Genomic DNA, 18,601 nt, shown 5'->3' with positions numbered 1-18,601 from the left:
GGAGGAAACAGTGTCCTCTATGTCAAGACCTTTGTTAGTATCATCAGGCTTGAGAGCTGCGAAGGCTCTGAGGTACATGTGGACCAGCTCTCTTACTTTACGTTGGACTGTGTCGCTGAGAGTACAAGTGTCGTGTTCAAGGCCAAATAATATGTCAGGAATAGATTTGACTGTAGGATCCAGCTGAGATTTTGGCTCCTGTGCCAGTGTACTGTCCACTTTCATAAATAAGAACTACTGAGGGAGTTTGAGAATAAAATATTCCATGCCCCAAAACATTGGTGTATACGGGGTAAACAAAGTTCATCGTATTTCTTCTCGGCAAAGATTCTACAGTCTGTGCCTATGCACTGAAGTACCAGATTTGGAGAATATACTTTTCCCCTCAACTATTATTTACTCATGTAATTCTTTCAATTGTTTTTATAGTGTTTTAATCAGCTATAGAATATAATGTGCACAGCTATTGGAAGTCTTTTGAAAACCACAGTTCAGATGGTATTGCGTTAACTACCCATAACCATAAGTCAACCTCATTTTAATGCCCTCAGACCCAGGACCACCCTCAGTCATCCTGTATCCTCAAGACTATTGAAGACCTGGCAGGCATGGTTATTATGTGAGTTTTTAATATTAGTGCTTATTTTTACCATCAGCAAAAAAAAAAAAAAAAAATTATACCAATGAGCAGTTAGCCCAATAACTAATGTTTCTGTGACAGCCTGCCATGTTATTATTAGAATGTATTTAAAAAATTGGATGCAAGTCTTGTCTCTTCATCAATTATTAATAATCAACTGAAACTTTTTTAAATGCTTTCCTTACCATGAAGTCACATTTTTTTTAACGTTTATTTATTTACTTTGAGAGAGAGAGAGCGTGTGAGAAGGAGGGACAGAGAGAGAGGGAGAGAGATACTCCCAAGCAGCCTCTTCACTGTCAGTGCAGAGCCCAATGCGGGGCTCGATGTCACAAATTGTGAGATCATGACCTAAACTGAAATCGATAGCTGGACGAATAACTGACTGAGCCACCCAGGTGCCCCTACCATGAGGTTACATTTAAAGTACATTTATGAAACTTAATGTAAGTGCTGGAAGCCCAGCTATCCAGCCAGCTTGATGACAGGGCCCTGGCGGTGGACAGATCGGGACTGCAGGGCGGCTCACCAACAGTGAAGCTCCTTGTACTCCTGCTTTTATGTAATTTGGCCTTAATAAAAGTACCTGGGGAATTGTCTGTTGGGGAATTGCCCTCAACAGGCCCCCTGGGAAAAGAACCATTGGGGAAAGAAAATAAGGTTCTGCAAAGAAATTGTGCGGCCCTACATTTAGCCCTTGCCACCCCCTATAAAGACTCCTCTACCGAAAGGAAGGATAGCCTCATATATTTCCCAGCCAAGGAGGGACAAATGGATTTGAAAGCCCCACTCCGGTAACAAAGGAGTGTATCTATGGGCGCACGTTACTCCAACCGCTAGGCCCACTTGGCCCCCAGGAAGCATTCCAGATGATGATTGAACCTAGTCGGTTAAAGTACAGAATGGTTCATTAGTTTCTAGGTGCCTTGTCTCTCTGAGAATGCATAAGGCATGGGTTCCTAAGGCCCTCTTGGCCCCTTCCTGGCACCTCGGACCGAGGTGAATACTTTTGTATTGAACCACGAATGGTTCAGGGAAACAACTAAGAGGTCATGTCCCTGTAACTGTTCCACTTGAGATGTTGAGAAATAGATGACCTTTCATGAAAGCAACAAAGCAAATGTTCTATAGATTATAGATAAACATAGAAACAATGAAAATAATGTAAGAAATTAATCAATAAGCAAAGGGCAGGAGGGAACGTTATGAGAAAATAACCATGTTATTGCTTAAAGGGTTATTACACATAAGAACATTTTTAGAATTAGGTAATGCCAGAAAACATAGATGACGTGCGCTATAAAAAAATTGCTAACTAATATATAAAGCCACGTTTGCCACAATAAAGCGGCCAGTCCAACACACTGCTGTTGTCTGTGTCCATTTTATTTTTTATTTTCACTTTTTCACTGACACCGTTCATTCTTTAGGAATCTCTGGACCTGCTGGAGCTGGACTCCGGAACGTAAGGAAACTCAATACATGTTTGATAACAAGAAAGTAGAGATGATAGCTAAGTTTTCTAGGATAAATTACTCTCTTTTCTTCAAGGTTTTTGGAGATTTATGCTCTACTGTATTTTTGTTTTCTTCAAACCCCAAATATTTTGTGGGATACATTTTTAAATACTTTCTATTATTTTCTGAGTACTCATCATAAACTTCTCTGTCCGACATTTCTCCATAAAGTTGTCATGGTATTTTAGTCTGACATTTAACCATCGATCCATTCAATAATATGAGTGGAGTGGCTCAAAACCTTTTGTGCTTTCTACACTTTCCCTCGTGTGTATAGGGGAGGGTAGTGGGGGTTGGTCACTGCCTTCAAAAGGCTCAGAAACTGACAGGTAAGGATGGAAACAGATCATCGGTAGGCAAAATCCTAATCAGAGAGGCATACCTATGTTACAATAGGAGAAGAGCCGAGGGACCAACACTTATGTCATACATGAATAATACACAATGGAGAAAGAGTCCTTCGTTTTGACTTTTATTTACATTAAAAGTATGGTCCTCTTTGACCTCAGTTTATTTTCCCCCATACAAATCCTTCCCCTTTCTGGATATAAGTGTGTTGGCTATATTCCCTCAGGTTCGTCAAATTTTGTCACCTTTTGTTTTTTTCAGCAGTAGACTTTGGCTAGTATGTAATATCATCTTGAAATATATTTATTTGTTTTTTATTAATAATTCTGCTTAGAGAGATTTATCTATATATTTGGTAAGCTTCCTCTCAATTCTTGAAAGGTGTTATCTCAAGTTGTAAAATGCAACATATTCTAGGACTGATTATTGTGAAATAATATTTATGGCCCTGGTTGAAATTGAGTTATAAATAATTACTCTTAAAGTCAGTTATTTTTGTACCAAAATATTATAATCAGGTCTGCACTGTCATCACTTATTGGAAGAATGTCTTTTGAGATAGAATTGATCAAAGCCTTCTTGAAAAGAAGATAGCTGTATGTTATTGTTTCCATCTTATTCCTACATTCTTGTAACTTTTTTGCTGAAATAAATTAAATTCATCTAAAAAGATTTGTTTTTTTCCAGACTCTTGTTTTCTAATACCATAATATCTCAGATGGGTTATTTGATGGTTCGCTAGGATCTTCCTTTCTTCTTTCTTTCTTTCTTTCTTTCTTTCTTTCTTTCTTTCTCTTTCTTTTCTGAATGTTTCCTTCTTTAGAACAGGTAGTTAGGGTCAATGCCAGGGACCATGGCCAAGCCCATTGAAAGCCTGAAGGGCACGGCATTCAATTCTTCTGATTTAAATATGACAGTGTTCCTGGTTCTTCTTTATCTTTCAACACTTCGATTTGACCTTGCAACAGAAATGACAGTTATTCAACTCAAAAATTCACATCCAGTTTTGCTAAAAGTGAGAAGTGAAAAAGTCATAGAAACCCTCAAGATTTTTATGGCTTTCTGTTAAGAGCTCTTCTTTTCTAGAAGAACACAAAACTTTCTGAACAATTATGTAAATTTTCATCTTTTTTTTCCCCTTCCATTCCCTTTGCTCGGTATTGTCTTGCTAGCTATAGCCTTCCTAAATTTAATCTTTAAATAGCTTTTCTTTATGCTTTCTGCTTAGCTATTTAGTCTGTATTGTCTGTCCCAACACAAAAATGGAGATATGGGATTATAGAATTTGATCCACCATCTCTACAATGCCATCCTAAACAGGCCATCATTTTAGGAGTTTTGCGTAAGGTCACCAGCTGGAGTGTCCAGCCACCCAAAGCCCTGCCATTCCTCACCAAGGGAGGCAGGAATTACCCACAAACAATACATAGGTTTGGAAGCTTAACATTGTCCTATTGATCTTATTATACTTTAACATCATCCATGTTGAGCAAACAAGACTCCCTTTCTCCACAATAATGTTTATTTCTCTTTAAAGTGGCTCGGCCTATTCAATTTGATCACAAGTAAAATGTGTAATTTGGTCATATCCTGTGACTTCTGCAAAAGTTGCTAACTTCCTTTGGGTCTCTCAAACTGAACAAACAAGATGACAACAAAGGAAAGACATCATCGTTATCATAACTGACATTTTTATATGTTTTATAGATAATAGGTGTTTTCTTATTCATAGCTTCTTCTGTTTCTTGTTTCTATGTCAACTGGTAAGCAGGAAACTGAGGTCATCCAGTCCATTCCTGTCCAAGCTGTGGCCCAAGGAACCTCTGTTTTACAACCCTTTCCCATTCAACCAACTCAAGAGCAGTATTGATCCCTTAAATCCCACACCTGGAGTTGAATCTCTTGAATCTCTCTAAGCTCTCCACATCCTCAGCCTTATTTTCTAAAATGTGTGTACATTTTCATGATACTGGTCTCCAAAAGAAAATAAGCATATATTTTATATCTCCATTTTCCACACTAAGAGAGGAGAGACTTCAAATGCAGTGAATGTTTGTCTAATTAAGGGGTTTACAGGGTATGACCTCTGGGTCAAATCTGGCCAACTGCCTGTTTCTGCGTAGATTGTGAGTTAAGCATGATTTCTTGTATTTATAAATGGTTGAGTACAATAAAAAGAGGAATAACATTTCATGTTATGTGAAAGTTACATGAAACTTAAATTTAAACTAAAGTTATGAAGTTGCAGTTTCCATATATAAAGTCCTATGGAAACCCAGCCATACTACTCATTTACACAGTGTCCATGGCTGTTTTAGTACCAAACAGCCGAGCTGAGTGTTGATGGCAGACACTGGCCCTTAAAGCCTAAAATATTTCCTCCCTGGCCCTGCTGTAATTGATGGATATTTTCTCCCACTCTGGGTTTGGAGGTGCAATAATAATAACTAATATTTGTATTCTTTTGTAGTTTTAAAAGATACTTTCATAGTTCTTTTGTTAATTACTCATAACAACTCAAATTAGATGCCCAAGGCTCAAAATAGTGGTGTCCACAGTCAGAAAAGAGAGGGTTGGGACCCAATGGAAATCTTCTGGCATCAAATCCCATCTAATGCTTGCTTCAAACATGAGGTAACCAAAATATAATTCTATTTTACTTCTGCACACCCCCTATGTTTCATTTTTGCTTTGCTCATCCCAATGAGGAGACTTTGATCTAAAAGGCCATTCCACATATTTACTGAGTTGCCTGTAATTTTTGAATAAGAACTTTCTAGCCCTTGTTCTAAGCCATATTTAGCTATGTACGGTTTCCTGAATTGGCACACACACTCTTGCCTCGGTGCCTGTTTCCTTTCTCTTACTTGCCATTTTCAACTTAACTTGTGATCATCCTCTAAACCTTTGAGACACAACTGAAACAACACCTTCTTTAGTCAAATGCCTGCTCCCTGCTCATGTGTGTTAATTGGTGCCTGGGCCCTTCTCTGTGGCACCTGTTGTACAGGATTGTCATTTATGTACTAGCCTCCCTAAGTAAACCCTGTACAGCCCTTTGTGAGCAGTTGTTATATCTTATTATGTGATTATTCCCAACATCTCAAAATCCACATCAAAATTGCTGATCAATATTTGTTGAATGAATGAATTAGGAAATTAATGGTTAGTCTCAGAATATACAACAGTTGATATTACACACTATAATATTAATACTATAAAGTTATCTTACAAAATGTAAAGGGTGATAAATTAAGATATCTTTTTGTACAAGATAAAATGCTAAAGAACCTATATACACGTCACATGACATTGATCCCCTTTTATTTGATTTCTGGCCGCTTGATATTGATGTTTTTTTTCTGGCAATTTGATTTTTAACTTTGCGTTTCCTTATAATTTCAATAACTACAGGCAAAAACAGGAAGGTCAGCATCTAGCACACTGCAGGCTCTCTATTAATGTCACATCATCAGGTTTTCTTAAGACGCTCACCGGCTCCCTCAGAGACACCCAAAGGGAAGAGCCACAGGAATCGGAATATTTCACAACATGAATGTCCCACCAAAATTCCAAAGTGGTGTCATGGATGGTGGAAGATCTCTGCCTGTTTATTGGGAAGGGGCACTTGATTTTACTTGGTTGTAAGTTTATGTGCTGAAAAATGTTTTCTGTGGGCTCAGCTTTAAGTGAGCATTTGAATAATGTTATTCTCTTCTAGAAGAGGCTCTGCCTCGGGGCGCCTGGGTGGCTCAGTCGGTTGAGTGGCCGACTTCGGCTCAGGTCATGATCTCGCGGTCCGTGAGTTCAAGCCCTGCGTCGGGCTCTGTGCTGACAGCTCAGAGACTGGAGCTTGTTTCAGATTCTGTGTCTCCCTCTCTCTCTGCCCCTCCCCCATTCATGCTCTGTCTCTCTCTGTCTCAAAAATAAATAAACGTTAAAAAAAAATTAAAAAAAAAAAAAAGAAGAGGCTCTGCCTCTTTAGACCTCTGGAGAGTAAAGATCAGCTACACTCCCTATGCACAGGGGATTGACCCTGAGACAGGTACATCACAGAGGTTTTCCTGCAGACACAAAATGATTCCTACATATTCTACTGGTAGCGCAGTTTTGGTGTTTTGAAGCGTAACCATGTATAGCCAGAGAACCCTTTGATTTTCTCTTTATGGCCTTTTGGTTTATCTTGTTTAGTTGGAGATTTTCCTCTAGTTTCATTGAGCCATAGAGGCCAGGAACAGAGTAGCTGTACAATGGCAAAATTAACATTATTTGAATTTGTTTTAGCTGTAGCTCGGTGCAGCTAGATGTGGTTTAAGGCTGATATTGCTTAAATCTTCACTCTTCCACTAACTAGCTATATTATTCTGGGAAACAGGTGTTACCATTCCTATTTTCCAGATGAGAAGCTGAGTCACAGGTAGGGTAAGACCATGGCCTGAAGTGACACAGATAACAGAGTGGGAACTGACTCCAAGCATCTGTGACCTCAAACACTGTGCAGTTCTTTTAGCAAATTAATTTGCTCATGCTAGGTATAGTTTTCTGCAAAATGAGAAGGACAGTCCTCCTCTGATGGTTTCATTGGGACAAAAAGGGGTAGCACGTATAAGTACTTGATATACACCAGGTGTGCAACAATTGTTAACTATTTTATTATTACATTTCTATTTAGGAGAATATTTGACTCATACCATTTCTCTTCATAAAGCCAGTATCTTTTAAATGAGAGCTGTGCACACAACAAAGGGCCCTGTGAGACGTGGACAAGTTGTCACACTCTCCAAACCACAGAGTGGGGGGGGGGGGTCGTGAGGACCACCACCTGCCCTTTTCAGGGAGCACCGTCCTGCGCTCTCCCTTGCTGGCATTTCTCCTCCGTTCGGTGAAAGTTATGCTGTAAGACAGCCTTTAATTCTCTAAGGCCTATTTGAACAGTTGGAGTGCCTCAGAGCGAGCGGCTAAAGTGGATTTGCTTTTCTTCCGCTGCTCAACACTGTCATCGGCTGGCGCTGGTGTCTCCTCCCCAAGGATGGATCCCACATTCCAGACGGGGCTTTCAGCAGCCGGCTCGCTGGTGTCAGATCCTGTTGGCCGGTCTCAGATGTGCAGACGCTGTGAGCTCATCGACCCCATCAAATGTAGGCCCACGGAAATTTGTTCATTTTGAACCGTCATGAACAATGAAATCAATTCACATACAGTTTAAAAATTGTATTAGGAAAAAATACCATGAGGTTAGTCCTCCCCACAACACAGTATATGTCTGTTTGAACTCAAAGTCATTTGTTTTCTCTTTTCTTCCTTTCTTTCAATTTTATTTGCTTATTGTGAGAGAGAGAGGGGGAGAACGTACGAATAGGGGAGGGGCAGACAGAGAGGGAGAGAATCCCAAGCAGCCTCCTCACTGTCAATGCAGAGTGTGAAATGGGGCTCGAACCCATGAACTGTGAGATCATGAACCAAAATCCAGAGTCTGACAACCGACTGAACCACCTAGGCACCCCTTCTCTTTTATTTTATAGGCTTAAACCAATACAAATATGGCAAAGTGGATAAGATTAACACAGTCCTTCATTAACTCTGAATGGTACTCTCTGGTTATGTTATGTGACTAGAAAGCAGCTCAGGAAAAAGACATAGGGAAACGAACATATTTTTAGTACATGAATATTGTTTTAAAATTCATTGAACCTCAGAGATGAGAAAGGATTTATGTATTTACTGTCCCTCAGCTACTAATTAGAAGAGTTGGGATTTGAAGCCATGAGTGTCTGGCCAAAAGCCCATAGGTCAATTTCTCTGCTATCCAGAATTATTGTAAATGTTTAAGATAGTGGATTTGTTTCATTATTTAGAATCAGTCCCCACTTTTGCAGGGACAGGGCATTTCAAAATCTCATTTATGGCAGAGCCACAGCTAGAACTCAAGACTTCTTCCTAGTCCAATCTGCTTACAAGCCATTACTGAGCCTCCTTGCAGAGCAAAGCATGACTAACTTTTCTATGGCTAGCTTTAGTAAATTATGTGTGATATGTGTCACTTGTTTTCAATACATTTGGAAAGGATAAAGAGATAAATAATGGCAGGAAGCATTTACGAAGGGCCCCACTGCTCATGTACTTGGCTAAGTGGTTTGCATGTATTTGATACTCAGGGTCTCTAAAGGTCTTTGTGTTTAATTTTCCAATTTACATCTTCAAAACCCAAGGATTATGGTGGTTAATCTATTTCAAGTCACAAAAGTAGACAATGGGATTTTGTGGGATTTGAGCCCCAGTGGCTTGCCTGGCTCCAATGTCCATGTTTGTACCATAAAATTATTGCTCTGAGTCTTATCCCATGCTTCCCCCTAGCTTCTCCATCCCTTCAGCTGACTCGAAATCACATGGACTTGCCACTTCTTCATTAAGTGGTTCTAAGGGTCGTCAGGGCTTTGATCTTGCTAGAGCCCATGATCACTATCTATTCTCATCTGACTTGGTTTCTCAGTAGCATTTAAGAGCTGTTCACTTCCTCTTCATTACACACTTTGTTTTCTGGGCTCCAACTTACTCACCCCGTCTTCCTCCTTCCTCGAGGTCTGCCTCCTTCTCCTCTAACAGACCATCGTTCCAGGCTCTATTCCCTAGTTGCATTCATTGTCTGGATGATCTCAATCAGACGCTCACACACACATACACACAGATGTGTAGATCTGTAAATGCAGATACAGATTCAAATATCTCCCAAGTATCTCTCTAGAGCAGACCACACTCCTGAACTGCAGACATATACCCAGATACCTGCTTGACACCTACACTTATTGCCCAATGGGAATCCTAAACTTAACAAAATCCCAAATTGAGCTCAGGATCCACTCTTCCTACTTCTCAGCCACCATTCTCCAAGACAAAGCTATTTATTTTCTCCTGTCCATTCAGTGGCCTAAGCCCCAAGTTCTAATCTTTCTTGGTTCTTTGTTCTGCTCATAATCTCCTTCAAGTCCATAAGCAAACCCTCTTGGTTCTCTCTGGACCCAGCTCTACTATTATATTCTCTTCTATAACAGCTGTAGTCCAAACAACCTCCCTCTGGGCAATGGGTCCTAACTGTTCTCTCCCCCTCCCCTCTTGTTTCTCCATGGCCCATTCTTCATTGAGAAGTTAGATGAGATTTTTGTAAAAGGTAAATCTGATAGTGTCAGTCTCCTGTTTAAAACCTTTGCCAGTTTTTTGACTGTTTGTTGACTGACTACCCCATACATAGAAGTCTTAATCAGCATATGAAGTGAGTTCTAATTCATCACTATGGATTGTTTAATATCCTAAACACATAAAAGTCTAGTTGGGGTTGGGGTTTTCTCTGGGAAGAAGGGGAAGGCAAGATAAGCAAAGTGGCTGCTGTTAAGCTGGCAGGGATGAAGGTTTAGGAGAGGCCTAGGGTTTCATACAGGTAGATGAAACCCGGATGGTTCCAGAGCCCTGAACGTGCCTTTTGACCAAGTCACTGAGCTTGCTGTCATAAGCATTTGAGCCAGGCAAGCAGGCGAGTATAATTCAGCCTAGTGACGAGACAGCCCATGACAGCACGTTCAGGCCCGCTGAAATCAATAAACCCAGGGAGTGGGAGTTTCATGTTTCTCCAGCAACACCACAGGTCATGTTGTCTTGGAGTTAATGGTCTAAGGGATGAGAATGAGAGCTAAGGGATTAATTGTTAGACTCTTCATTAACCCAAGAAAACACAGCAAGACACATTTGGCTTCCACACAAAATCATACAAAATTCTCTCTTTATTAAATATACATTATTTACAGTTTAAGTCTTTCTTCTGTACAACAGTAACCATAGAAAACAAAGAAATCTAAGGCTAACGTTTTATTTTTCCCCATACAGTGTATTATTAAGACATGTTACGTGGTCTACAAAACTGACTTGGAACGAGGCAACATCACTTGAGATTCTGTTTTGGGAACAAAAATGAGAAGATCCAAAGGAAAAAGCAAGACTCTGGCAGATCTACAAAGAGAGGTGACCTGTTTTGTGCTTTTGCCATAATAGAAAGTCTACATATAGTTTTTTTGGGGGGGAGAAGTTATTTTGCATTTTATTATTTACTTGTTAAAAATAATCCCCCCACTCTTTCTCATTCTTCAAAAAGGAGGACCACTGCGTGCCAGAGAGAGATTTCCCATCTGAAATGGACATGGCAATGGGCTATCATAGAGATCAGCAAGCTGCAGTCCATGGGCCAAATCTGACATGTGGCCTGTTCTGTGAATAAAGTTTTATTGGAACACAGCCATGCCTCTTTGTCTGTGTATGGCCCACTTCCTGCCACAGCAGGAGAAGGGAGTATTTGCAACTTTCAGACTGTCTGGCTTGCAGAGCCTAAATTAAACCATCCAGCCCTTTACAGAAAAAGTTTGCTGACTCTTTCGCTATCAAATCCTGGAGGCAGACTCCTGGTTCCCCCTCAGCCTGTCCTTCTATTCCCAGTGACAACCCTGCACCCCTTTTGCCTCTTCCAGTTGACTGAAGGAAGGGACAGCTTAAGACAGCACATGGTATCAGGAGGCATGTTAACTACCAGCTTCAGAAGGAGAAAAGTCTTCGTGTTGGACCTCACTAAATAAGACCCTCTCACACTATAACTATGCTGCTTTAAAGCAAGGTTTGGTATTTTTTGCATGAGTATTTAAGGCAGGGCAAGGTTACACAGGTTGACACTGCCATTCAGATAGAAGAGACTATGTTAATATTTCATGTAAAGCCTTGGGGATGGGGTTGACTATAATGGAAAAGTATGACTAGGCAGAAGCCTGTTAAGTATTATCCCTTAAATTTTCACTGAAAGTTTCTACTTATGGGCCTTCCAAAGAATCTACAGGGTAATACAATGTTCCTCTTGAATGCCCAGCACCTTTTTCATGTCCTCTGAGGCTACCGCTGGCATCTGAGGCATGGAAGAACATGATGTGAATGAAAATAAGACCAACATTTAATTGTTAAAACAATTAGATTCACCTTTGGTCATGGCTTAGGACTGCTCTCTTAATTTTGTTCTGGTATTCTGCATCAGTGGTCAGGATTGAGAAAACCAGTGTTCCTAAATAGTGTTAGATGGTGGGTCCCTGGCAGTATCTGTTGTTGGGGATGGACAGTATCACATCATCTTATAATGTGGCATGCCACATGGATGGCAGGACCAATGAAGGGGAAAGAAGGACCACTAGACTGATTTCAGGACCTCAAGCATCCCACCCATGGGGCTTTTGATTTGGGATAGTGGATTCGAAGAGTTGTTTTGACACCTTCTTGTCCTTAAAATTGTATCTGGGTGTTCAACCTGGGCAGGTTGGGTCACTGTGGTGATAGCACACAATGAAAATCTTGTTGAAATAAAAATATTGGGGACAGGAGGGAGACGTGGTTGGAGTAGGGCTGAGAAGTGTAAAAAAATGTCATGCCAAGGTTGGTAAGGGCTTCGTCATGTGAAGCCCATGATATTGCCTCTTTCCCTAATGTGTAAGACAGTGATCCAAATGCACTGAAGGGACTCCTGATTTAGGAGCCAAGAAAGAGGGAAGAGTTGCTGCCCCTGCTCCATGGTGGGAGCAATGACCCTCCACACCTGAGATGGCCACCGACTGTTGCCGCAGATCCTCCTTTCCTCCTCAACGTGTTCTCAGCAGGTGTGGTGGAAACACCCACACCAAGCTTTGCCTTCATCCTTGCTCACATCTACTCAGCCACTTTGTAGTCTATAAACATTACAAAAGACAGACAACTAGCCGACAAAGTACAATATTTCACTAAAAAAACTAAAATGTGCTTTTCTGTTCTTTCTCAGAGCTCTATAGTGCAAAATAAGAGAAAATCACTCAAAAATAGCAAGAGTTCAGTATCAAAACCTTATACGAAGGTTTCAAACAACCGCCAACTCAAGAGGAGATGTGTCTATCCCTACTGAAGAGCCGTGTATGTAGGATGTCCTGGAGAAAGTCTGACTATCAGCCCTATTTACAAAATCTTTGTGTATGTGTCTGCTTACGCTGCTTTTTCCCCCTTTAAGAGGTTTAACTGTTTGGGATTTGTGGAAGCAACGATGCACACCAGGGACCCAAATCTGCAAACTGGATGGGCTCAACAACAGTGGGGGTGGGAGCGTGGGAGGAAGGGCGGAGAAAAGAACCAAGAACAGTGTGTGGAAGTAATTCAATTACACTGCGTGTCTTTTAAAGAAAACATTTTCCAACTGCATGACAGACATGAAGTAGCACCCAGTCAGCCTCCATGTTTTCTGAAAGTTTGGGGTTTGCTTTCGCCTTTTCCCATGAACCATTTTTGCATCTTGGGGAACAAGGAAACCTCTTTATTCCTTTGGTCCGCTTGTGACCCGTAGGACAACAGGAGCCTATGTCAAAGCCTTTAGGCTAAGGAAAAATGAAGAGGAGAGCTACACACTGTCTCAAATTCCTCTTGGCAGGCCGGGGTTGCAATGTGGACTTGATGGATTGCAGCTGTGGGGGAATTCAAAGGAAGCCAGGGCAAGTTGGTGGACAAACTGTCAAGGCTTTTTGTAAGAAAGATTTCAACAGCCTGATTCCTATTTCCCTGAATATCTTGGAGGAGACACTCTGTTCGTAGCCTCCCGGTGCGGCTCCTCTAAGTGAATGAGCTTCCTGCAGAGAAGAGACAGGTGTGACTTTCAGGATTGGAGAAAAACTCACCCGGGGCACAGAAGTGAGACCTCACTTAGATGGACAACAATTTTTAGTCAGTTATTTACTCGAAGCTACTTCATCTCATTCTCAGAGACCTTTCTAAGTAGAGTCAAATGGTTCGTGGGGACAAAGAAGGGTTTTAGGAGGGGCAAGAGGACAGCAGACACGTTAAGGGGCATTTGGAAGAGCAAATGGTTATAACCACATGGCCTTGAAGGAATTGATATGAGAGGAGGAGGGGAGTGGAAGTGGAGGTCGCTGTCCCTCCCCCACAGAGGGCCCCCAATCCATCGCTTAGGTCTGACTGATGGGAAGGGGCTTCAGAATCCCTCAACCAGAAAAGAAGCAAGAATGGAAAGAATCAGGCCTTCCCCAAAGTACTTTAGAGACAAGGACCATCTTTTCTTGCCGTTCCTAAAGAGTTAGTCCATTTCCCTCTACAGAAATATATCTGCATAGACAGATATTTGGTTCGAGGAAGAGAAACACGGCGGCATATTGAAAGTGGAATATACAAGAAAAATTATGAACATTTTCCAGAAAATTATCTGCTTCAGTCCCTAGCCAAGGCTTTGCAAAAATAATCATGCAGGACCTCTGCTCTGTATTCTATAACACTCTCTGCCTAGCCCTTTTACAACAATTATACCTTGTTCTTGCCCTGATAGACTTGGAGCTCCTCTAAGGGCAAGAACAAGGTATAATTTATATTTGTGCAGCCAATGTCTAGTTCAACCCTTGGGGTACTGGGCATTCAGTATGTACTTCATGATGAATAAGGAAAGGGAACAATCTATTTCTTTTGTTCTGATCCTGCTCCTGTTACCCTGCAATGGTCATGGAGCTAACAAAAGGTAGAAGTCAGGTTTAGTGCCATGTCTGTGATTACAAGAGGGAACAGAAACTGTTTGAAAAAATCAGTCCCGGATCCTTAAAATAAATCTCCCATATGCAGCTGAGACTGAACAGAAGAGGCTAAGTTATCCATAAACCCTTATCCAGAGAAGCGACAAATGTCTAATTCTCTAGGTGAATTCTCATAGAGACCACGGCAGTCTAACCTATACACCCAGCGAATGTTGCAGTGGGTGTGAAGTATTTTTTAGGGTAAGCATACATACTGTTGCTTATGTAAATAGGTTTGCTTGGTAGAAATTATATCAATTAAGTATCCCCCTTAGAATGTGAAATTGCACGGGTGCTTTCGGTTGTGCTATAAAGCGACCACATTCCATGAAATATTTTTGTAATCCACAGCTATCAAGGACCGAGGGTTACAGTGGGGGATTATGGTGGTCCAGCTCTCAGAGCATGCAGTCAGGAAACCTGACTACCGAAGCAGAAAACAGGGGTTAAGGAGGGGGCAGAGTGCTTTCAATGACGATTTGTTTTAGATTATAATCGCTCAAAGGTCAGAACACTCACGCAACAGATTCAACAGTTGCACAAAACTACCTGGGTTTGGTACCACTGAGGAAAGACAGGCAGAGTTAGCACTTATTTCTAAGTGAAAATTGTGTTTTGCTTTGGAGGGAGCTGCTTGCTTGTTTCCATATACATCTAGTGAAAGTCAGTGTTCTCTGGGGTTACGAAACAATCCAACCCTGTAAAAATAATTCTGGTTTAGCCCTGAGACTTTACTTACAAGAGTGATGTGCTGATTGCACGGTCTTGGCATTGGTTTCTCGGCCTGTGATACGGAGCGCGTACGTATAGACAGTCTACATATGTGGGGAGGCATGCTGGTGGATTCTGCAGTGTGGGAGGGGCAAGAAGAGAGCTTCACGGAATCTTCACCCTATAGAACTACCTACAAGCGTTTGTAAGTGGATGAGGAAAGCAAATACTCGGAGTTGGCCTTTGCTAGTTCTCCGTTTCTTCTGTCAGCGCTATGCCAGCAAAATATAGTCCTTGCTTCTCAGAGACTTGAATAATGAGGGGTTCCAGTTTTATTCCTCACACCTTCCTTTGCTTTTCCATTTCATTATTGGAGACTCTTCAGGCTAAACCTACTGTGCTTCGTGGTGACTTTTATTTGAGGGGAGAAAGGACTGTGTCCCCGTAGTCCAAATCAGCAAGAGGCTGATTTATACAGCCTTTTTTATGGAAATCAACAATTCAAAAGTGAACATTGGAAACAGGGGTGGAAGGGGCAGGAGAAAATAATATTTAAAGATCTTTCCTCTTATTGATGATTCATTCATCTTATTAAAAATGCTAGAAGAAAAAAAAAACAACAACAAAAAACAAACAAACAAAAAGACAAAGATGCCAGCGTTGGAATCCTTTAAATACATTTACTAGCAAAATGATATCATGATGATGTGATTAAGAATCTGCAGATAGTTTTAAGAAGAGAATGTATATTTAGAACAACATCTTCAAGTTGATAAATATGATTACAAGCTGATCCTTGCCCACGTGCTCAGACCCTGAAAGGAAAGCCTGAAACGGATTTGAGATGAGACGGAGCTAATGAGTTCTTCATCGTGAGCCTGGCCACGCCAGGGGAGATAGACACACTACGAAGAAAATGGAATGTCTGCTCACTGTTGAGGCTGGCAAACTGCAACGTGGTAATTGTTTCCCAAACCGAATCTGTCTCGTAAAGAGAATCAGCAAGGACTTTCCACATTTGTGGATCATTATATTGGTATTTTCAGCATACCGGAGACTTTATATTGTTTTCCCCTTCTCTTTTTCTCCAAGATGGCCCAGAGGCAGAGTGAGACCCATCGCCATAGTAAAATCATTAGGATTCTTACTACCACCTCGTGGATGAGCTAGGGATGCCTTCTTGAAGGAATAACTATGTTTCTTCGATGCTTTGTTTTCGGGAGGGACAGATACCCTGAAACTTCACATCACCTCATGTGAGAGTCTATGCCTGCAAAAAGATGTGTGTGGGGGCCTTTATATACATGGAATATAGATGACTTTAAAATGTGATTCACTGTAGAACCTAAGAGGGCCTCTCAAACTAAGCAGTGAGGGTTCAACAGGGAAACCATAATGCCCCAGTCAGTACGCCCTGAACCTCCCAGAGAATGTCTCTATGGACAGAGGTGGGTCATTGTGTCTGCTAGAAAACATGACACCTGCATTCATTCACTTTAGTCACTAGATCGTTGGTGAGTAGATAGAAGGGAAGAATCCTGCTTGATATTTCTCTTCTTTCGTGCAGTTTTGGTTTTTTTAAAATTTTTTGTTTTAATTTTTATTTTTAAAGCTCTTCATGGAACCAGGTACTATTTTAGACCTTTATTTGAATTTCTTTATGTTGCAGCAACTTATATATATATTTATATATATATATATAAATATATATAAATATATATATATATATATATATTTATATATATATATATATATAAATATATATAAATATATATATATATATATACCTTAGTATAATAATCCCAGGAATAACCTAGCTAACATTTCTTACAAAATTGGAAGAGGCATTTTTGAAGTTATAGAACATCTACTTCCTAGCAGCTTTCCTTTTTACCTCCTAGTTTCAAGATACTATTTTCCATGCTTCCCCTAGGTTTATGCTATTGTGTGCAGTTCTAAAGTGTCGGCCCCAGGAGAGAGTGGCATGAAAGGAGCAAAGGAATGGCTCACTACTATAAGGAATTTTATATTTGAAATACTCAGGGGAGAAGAGTCAAAGTGAAAAAGGGTGATGGGTTAGGGCAATGGATGTCCTGTGGTAAGGAAAAGCAACACAAAACAAACCTCTCTTAATCCTTTGAAAGTGCCACTGAAGCAAACCAGGCTTTTAGCATCTTCTTTCTCTACCCTGAGTTCCTTGGTAGGAGTGAACTTGAGATGGGGGAGGATGTCAAGGGTGACTGTCATATGCCTAAGTCACAGAGCTCAGGTTCAACATAAGCCTGAGATTTAATGCAAGACTGGACAGCTGCGAAACTAAAGAGTGCATCTTACTTAGAAACTGGAAGTATAGAACTAAATATGCACATGTACACCCATGTGTCTCTTCTTTGTCTAGAGTAAAGTCAGTCTGTTGAGTGGTCACTATCACCACCATAACTCTGTCGGAAAGGAAGGCAGTGGCCATAGCTGCCTGGTCTTCTGGGCTGGGTCAAGAGGATAGATGCTGTGGTTGATACAGGGGTGTGCCAAACATAATTGGCAAACAAATGAGAAAAGGAGGATGACCAAAATGAAAAGATAGGAGAAAGGAGAAAAAATTTAACAACAACCCAAAGAATATTAGGTGACCCTGCAGTTTCTCAGATGAAATATTCCCGCTTACACTCGCTCACTGTGTTTTGCAAGTCAATGTCATTTCTAAAGGAGCTGTCCAAATTTTCTGGGTATTCCTTCTCCTTCATCTGGTTAGTGCGGTGTGACTGCTTATGCTGGTAAAGGAAGCGGGTCATGATGCCGATGATAGAGAAGATGATGAATATCACCACTGCTATCACTCCTGTTGAGAAAGAGGAAAGAAAGAGAGAAGGAAATCATCATGGACCATCTACTCGGAAGAGATGATTCAGTCGAGGCAGGCAAGGCACTCAGTAGAACGAAACAAAACTAACCCAACAAGGAACAACAGATTCTTGCCCAGAAATGAAGACCAGCTGAAATGCCTTCAGTCTTCAGTTTCTAAGAAGCCAGAAAGAAAGCCATTCTAAATCAGAGAATGCCATCATATAAATATGGACTCATCCTGGCCAAGGATTTCTTAGTTATTTCTTCAAGACCTGATTTAGGCCTAAAGATGCAACAGAATCTTTCAATTAGCACATGTGCCATTTGTAATCGCTTGTAATTTCTTTGTCCCCTTGCAACGAAATATTTTAGAACTACTTCAGCACCCTAGAGAACCATCCCAAAGCATCACACACCTCAATACACCCTCTCCTGATGTAAATTCCTTTAGGGTGTATGTTTGCTTTGCTAAAAATGATTTGCTATGTAATGGGACGCTTCCCAAACATACAGGGCACTCCTCCACTGCTCCGTGCTCTGCTAGGCATGGGCCGGTGCAGAGATGGTATGTTCTGTTTTCCGGAGACGCCGAGTCAGCTGAAATGGCAGACCTCTTCCAGTTACGTCAGGTTCCCGCCTGCTCTCACTGCATGTGATTTTACTGCATCTACTCGGCAAGTTGCCCTCGCTGACTCGAAGGTCTCGTCCCTACCCTTTGCCAGGAAGCCTCTCGGGATGCAAAGAGCAAAGTCAGCAAAAAGAGGGTGAAAATGTAGAATCTGGTGACTTTTAAACGGGAGAATGCATCTATACATGAATGTAAGTTTTTCCAACATTCAAATATTTGAGAAGTATGTATGACATTCACATATAAGCTTATTCCCAAGAAAGTGTGTATTCTGCTGTTTTGTTTCTCTTTCTGAGTAGAA

At 41.0% G+C, this 18,601-nt stretch overlaps 1 protein-coding gene across 3 annotated transcripts in view; it reads right to left on the bottom strand.

Moving 5' to 3' along the window:
* Positions 1-10,259: 10,259 nt before the first annotated feature.
* The window catches only part of CNTNAP5 (contactin associated protein family member 5), an 809,440-nt gene continuing 801,098 nt past the window's right edge, over positions 10,260-18,601 (bottom strand). The window contains exons 24-25 of one of the 3 annotated variants that reach the window (XM_078451401.2): positions 17,494-17,667; positions 10,260-13,169 (exon numbers count right to left, since the gene is read on the bottom strand). In XM_078451401.2, coding sequence (XP_078307527.1) covers positions 13,168-13,169; positions 17,494-17,667 — 176 coding nt within the window. In that variant the 3' untranslated portion in view covers positions 10,260-13,167. Of the gene's footprint in view, positions 13,170-16,571; positions 17,668-18,601 lie in introns of those variants that run through there. The other 2 variants (XM_078451402.2, XM_078451400.2) reach the window with 2 other exon arrangements.

This window comes from Panthera onca, chromosome C1, assembly GCF_046562875.1.
Source record: "Panthera onca isolate mPanOnc1 chromosome C1, mPanOnc1 haplotype 2, whole genome shotgun sequence".
Taxonomy (NCBI): Eukaryota; Metazoa; Chordata; class Mammalia; order Carnivora; family Felidae; genus Panthera; species Panthera onca.
This window is presented reverse-complemented; position numbering and strand designations above follow the sequence as displayed.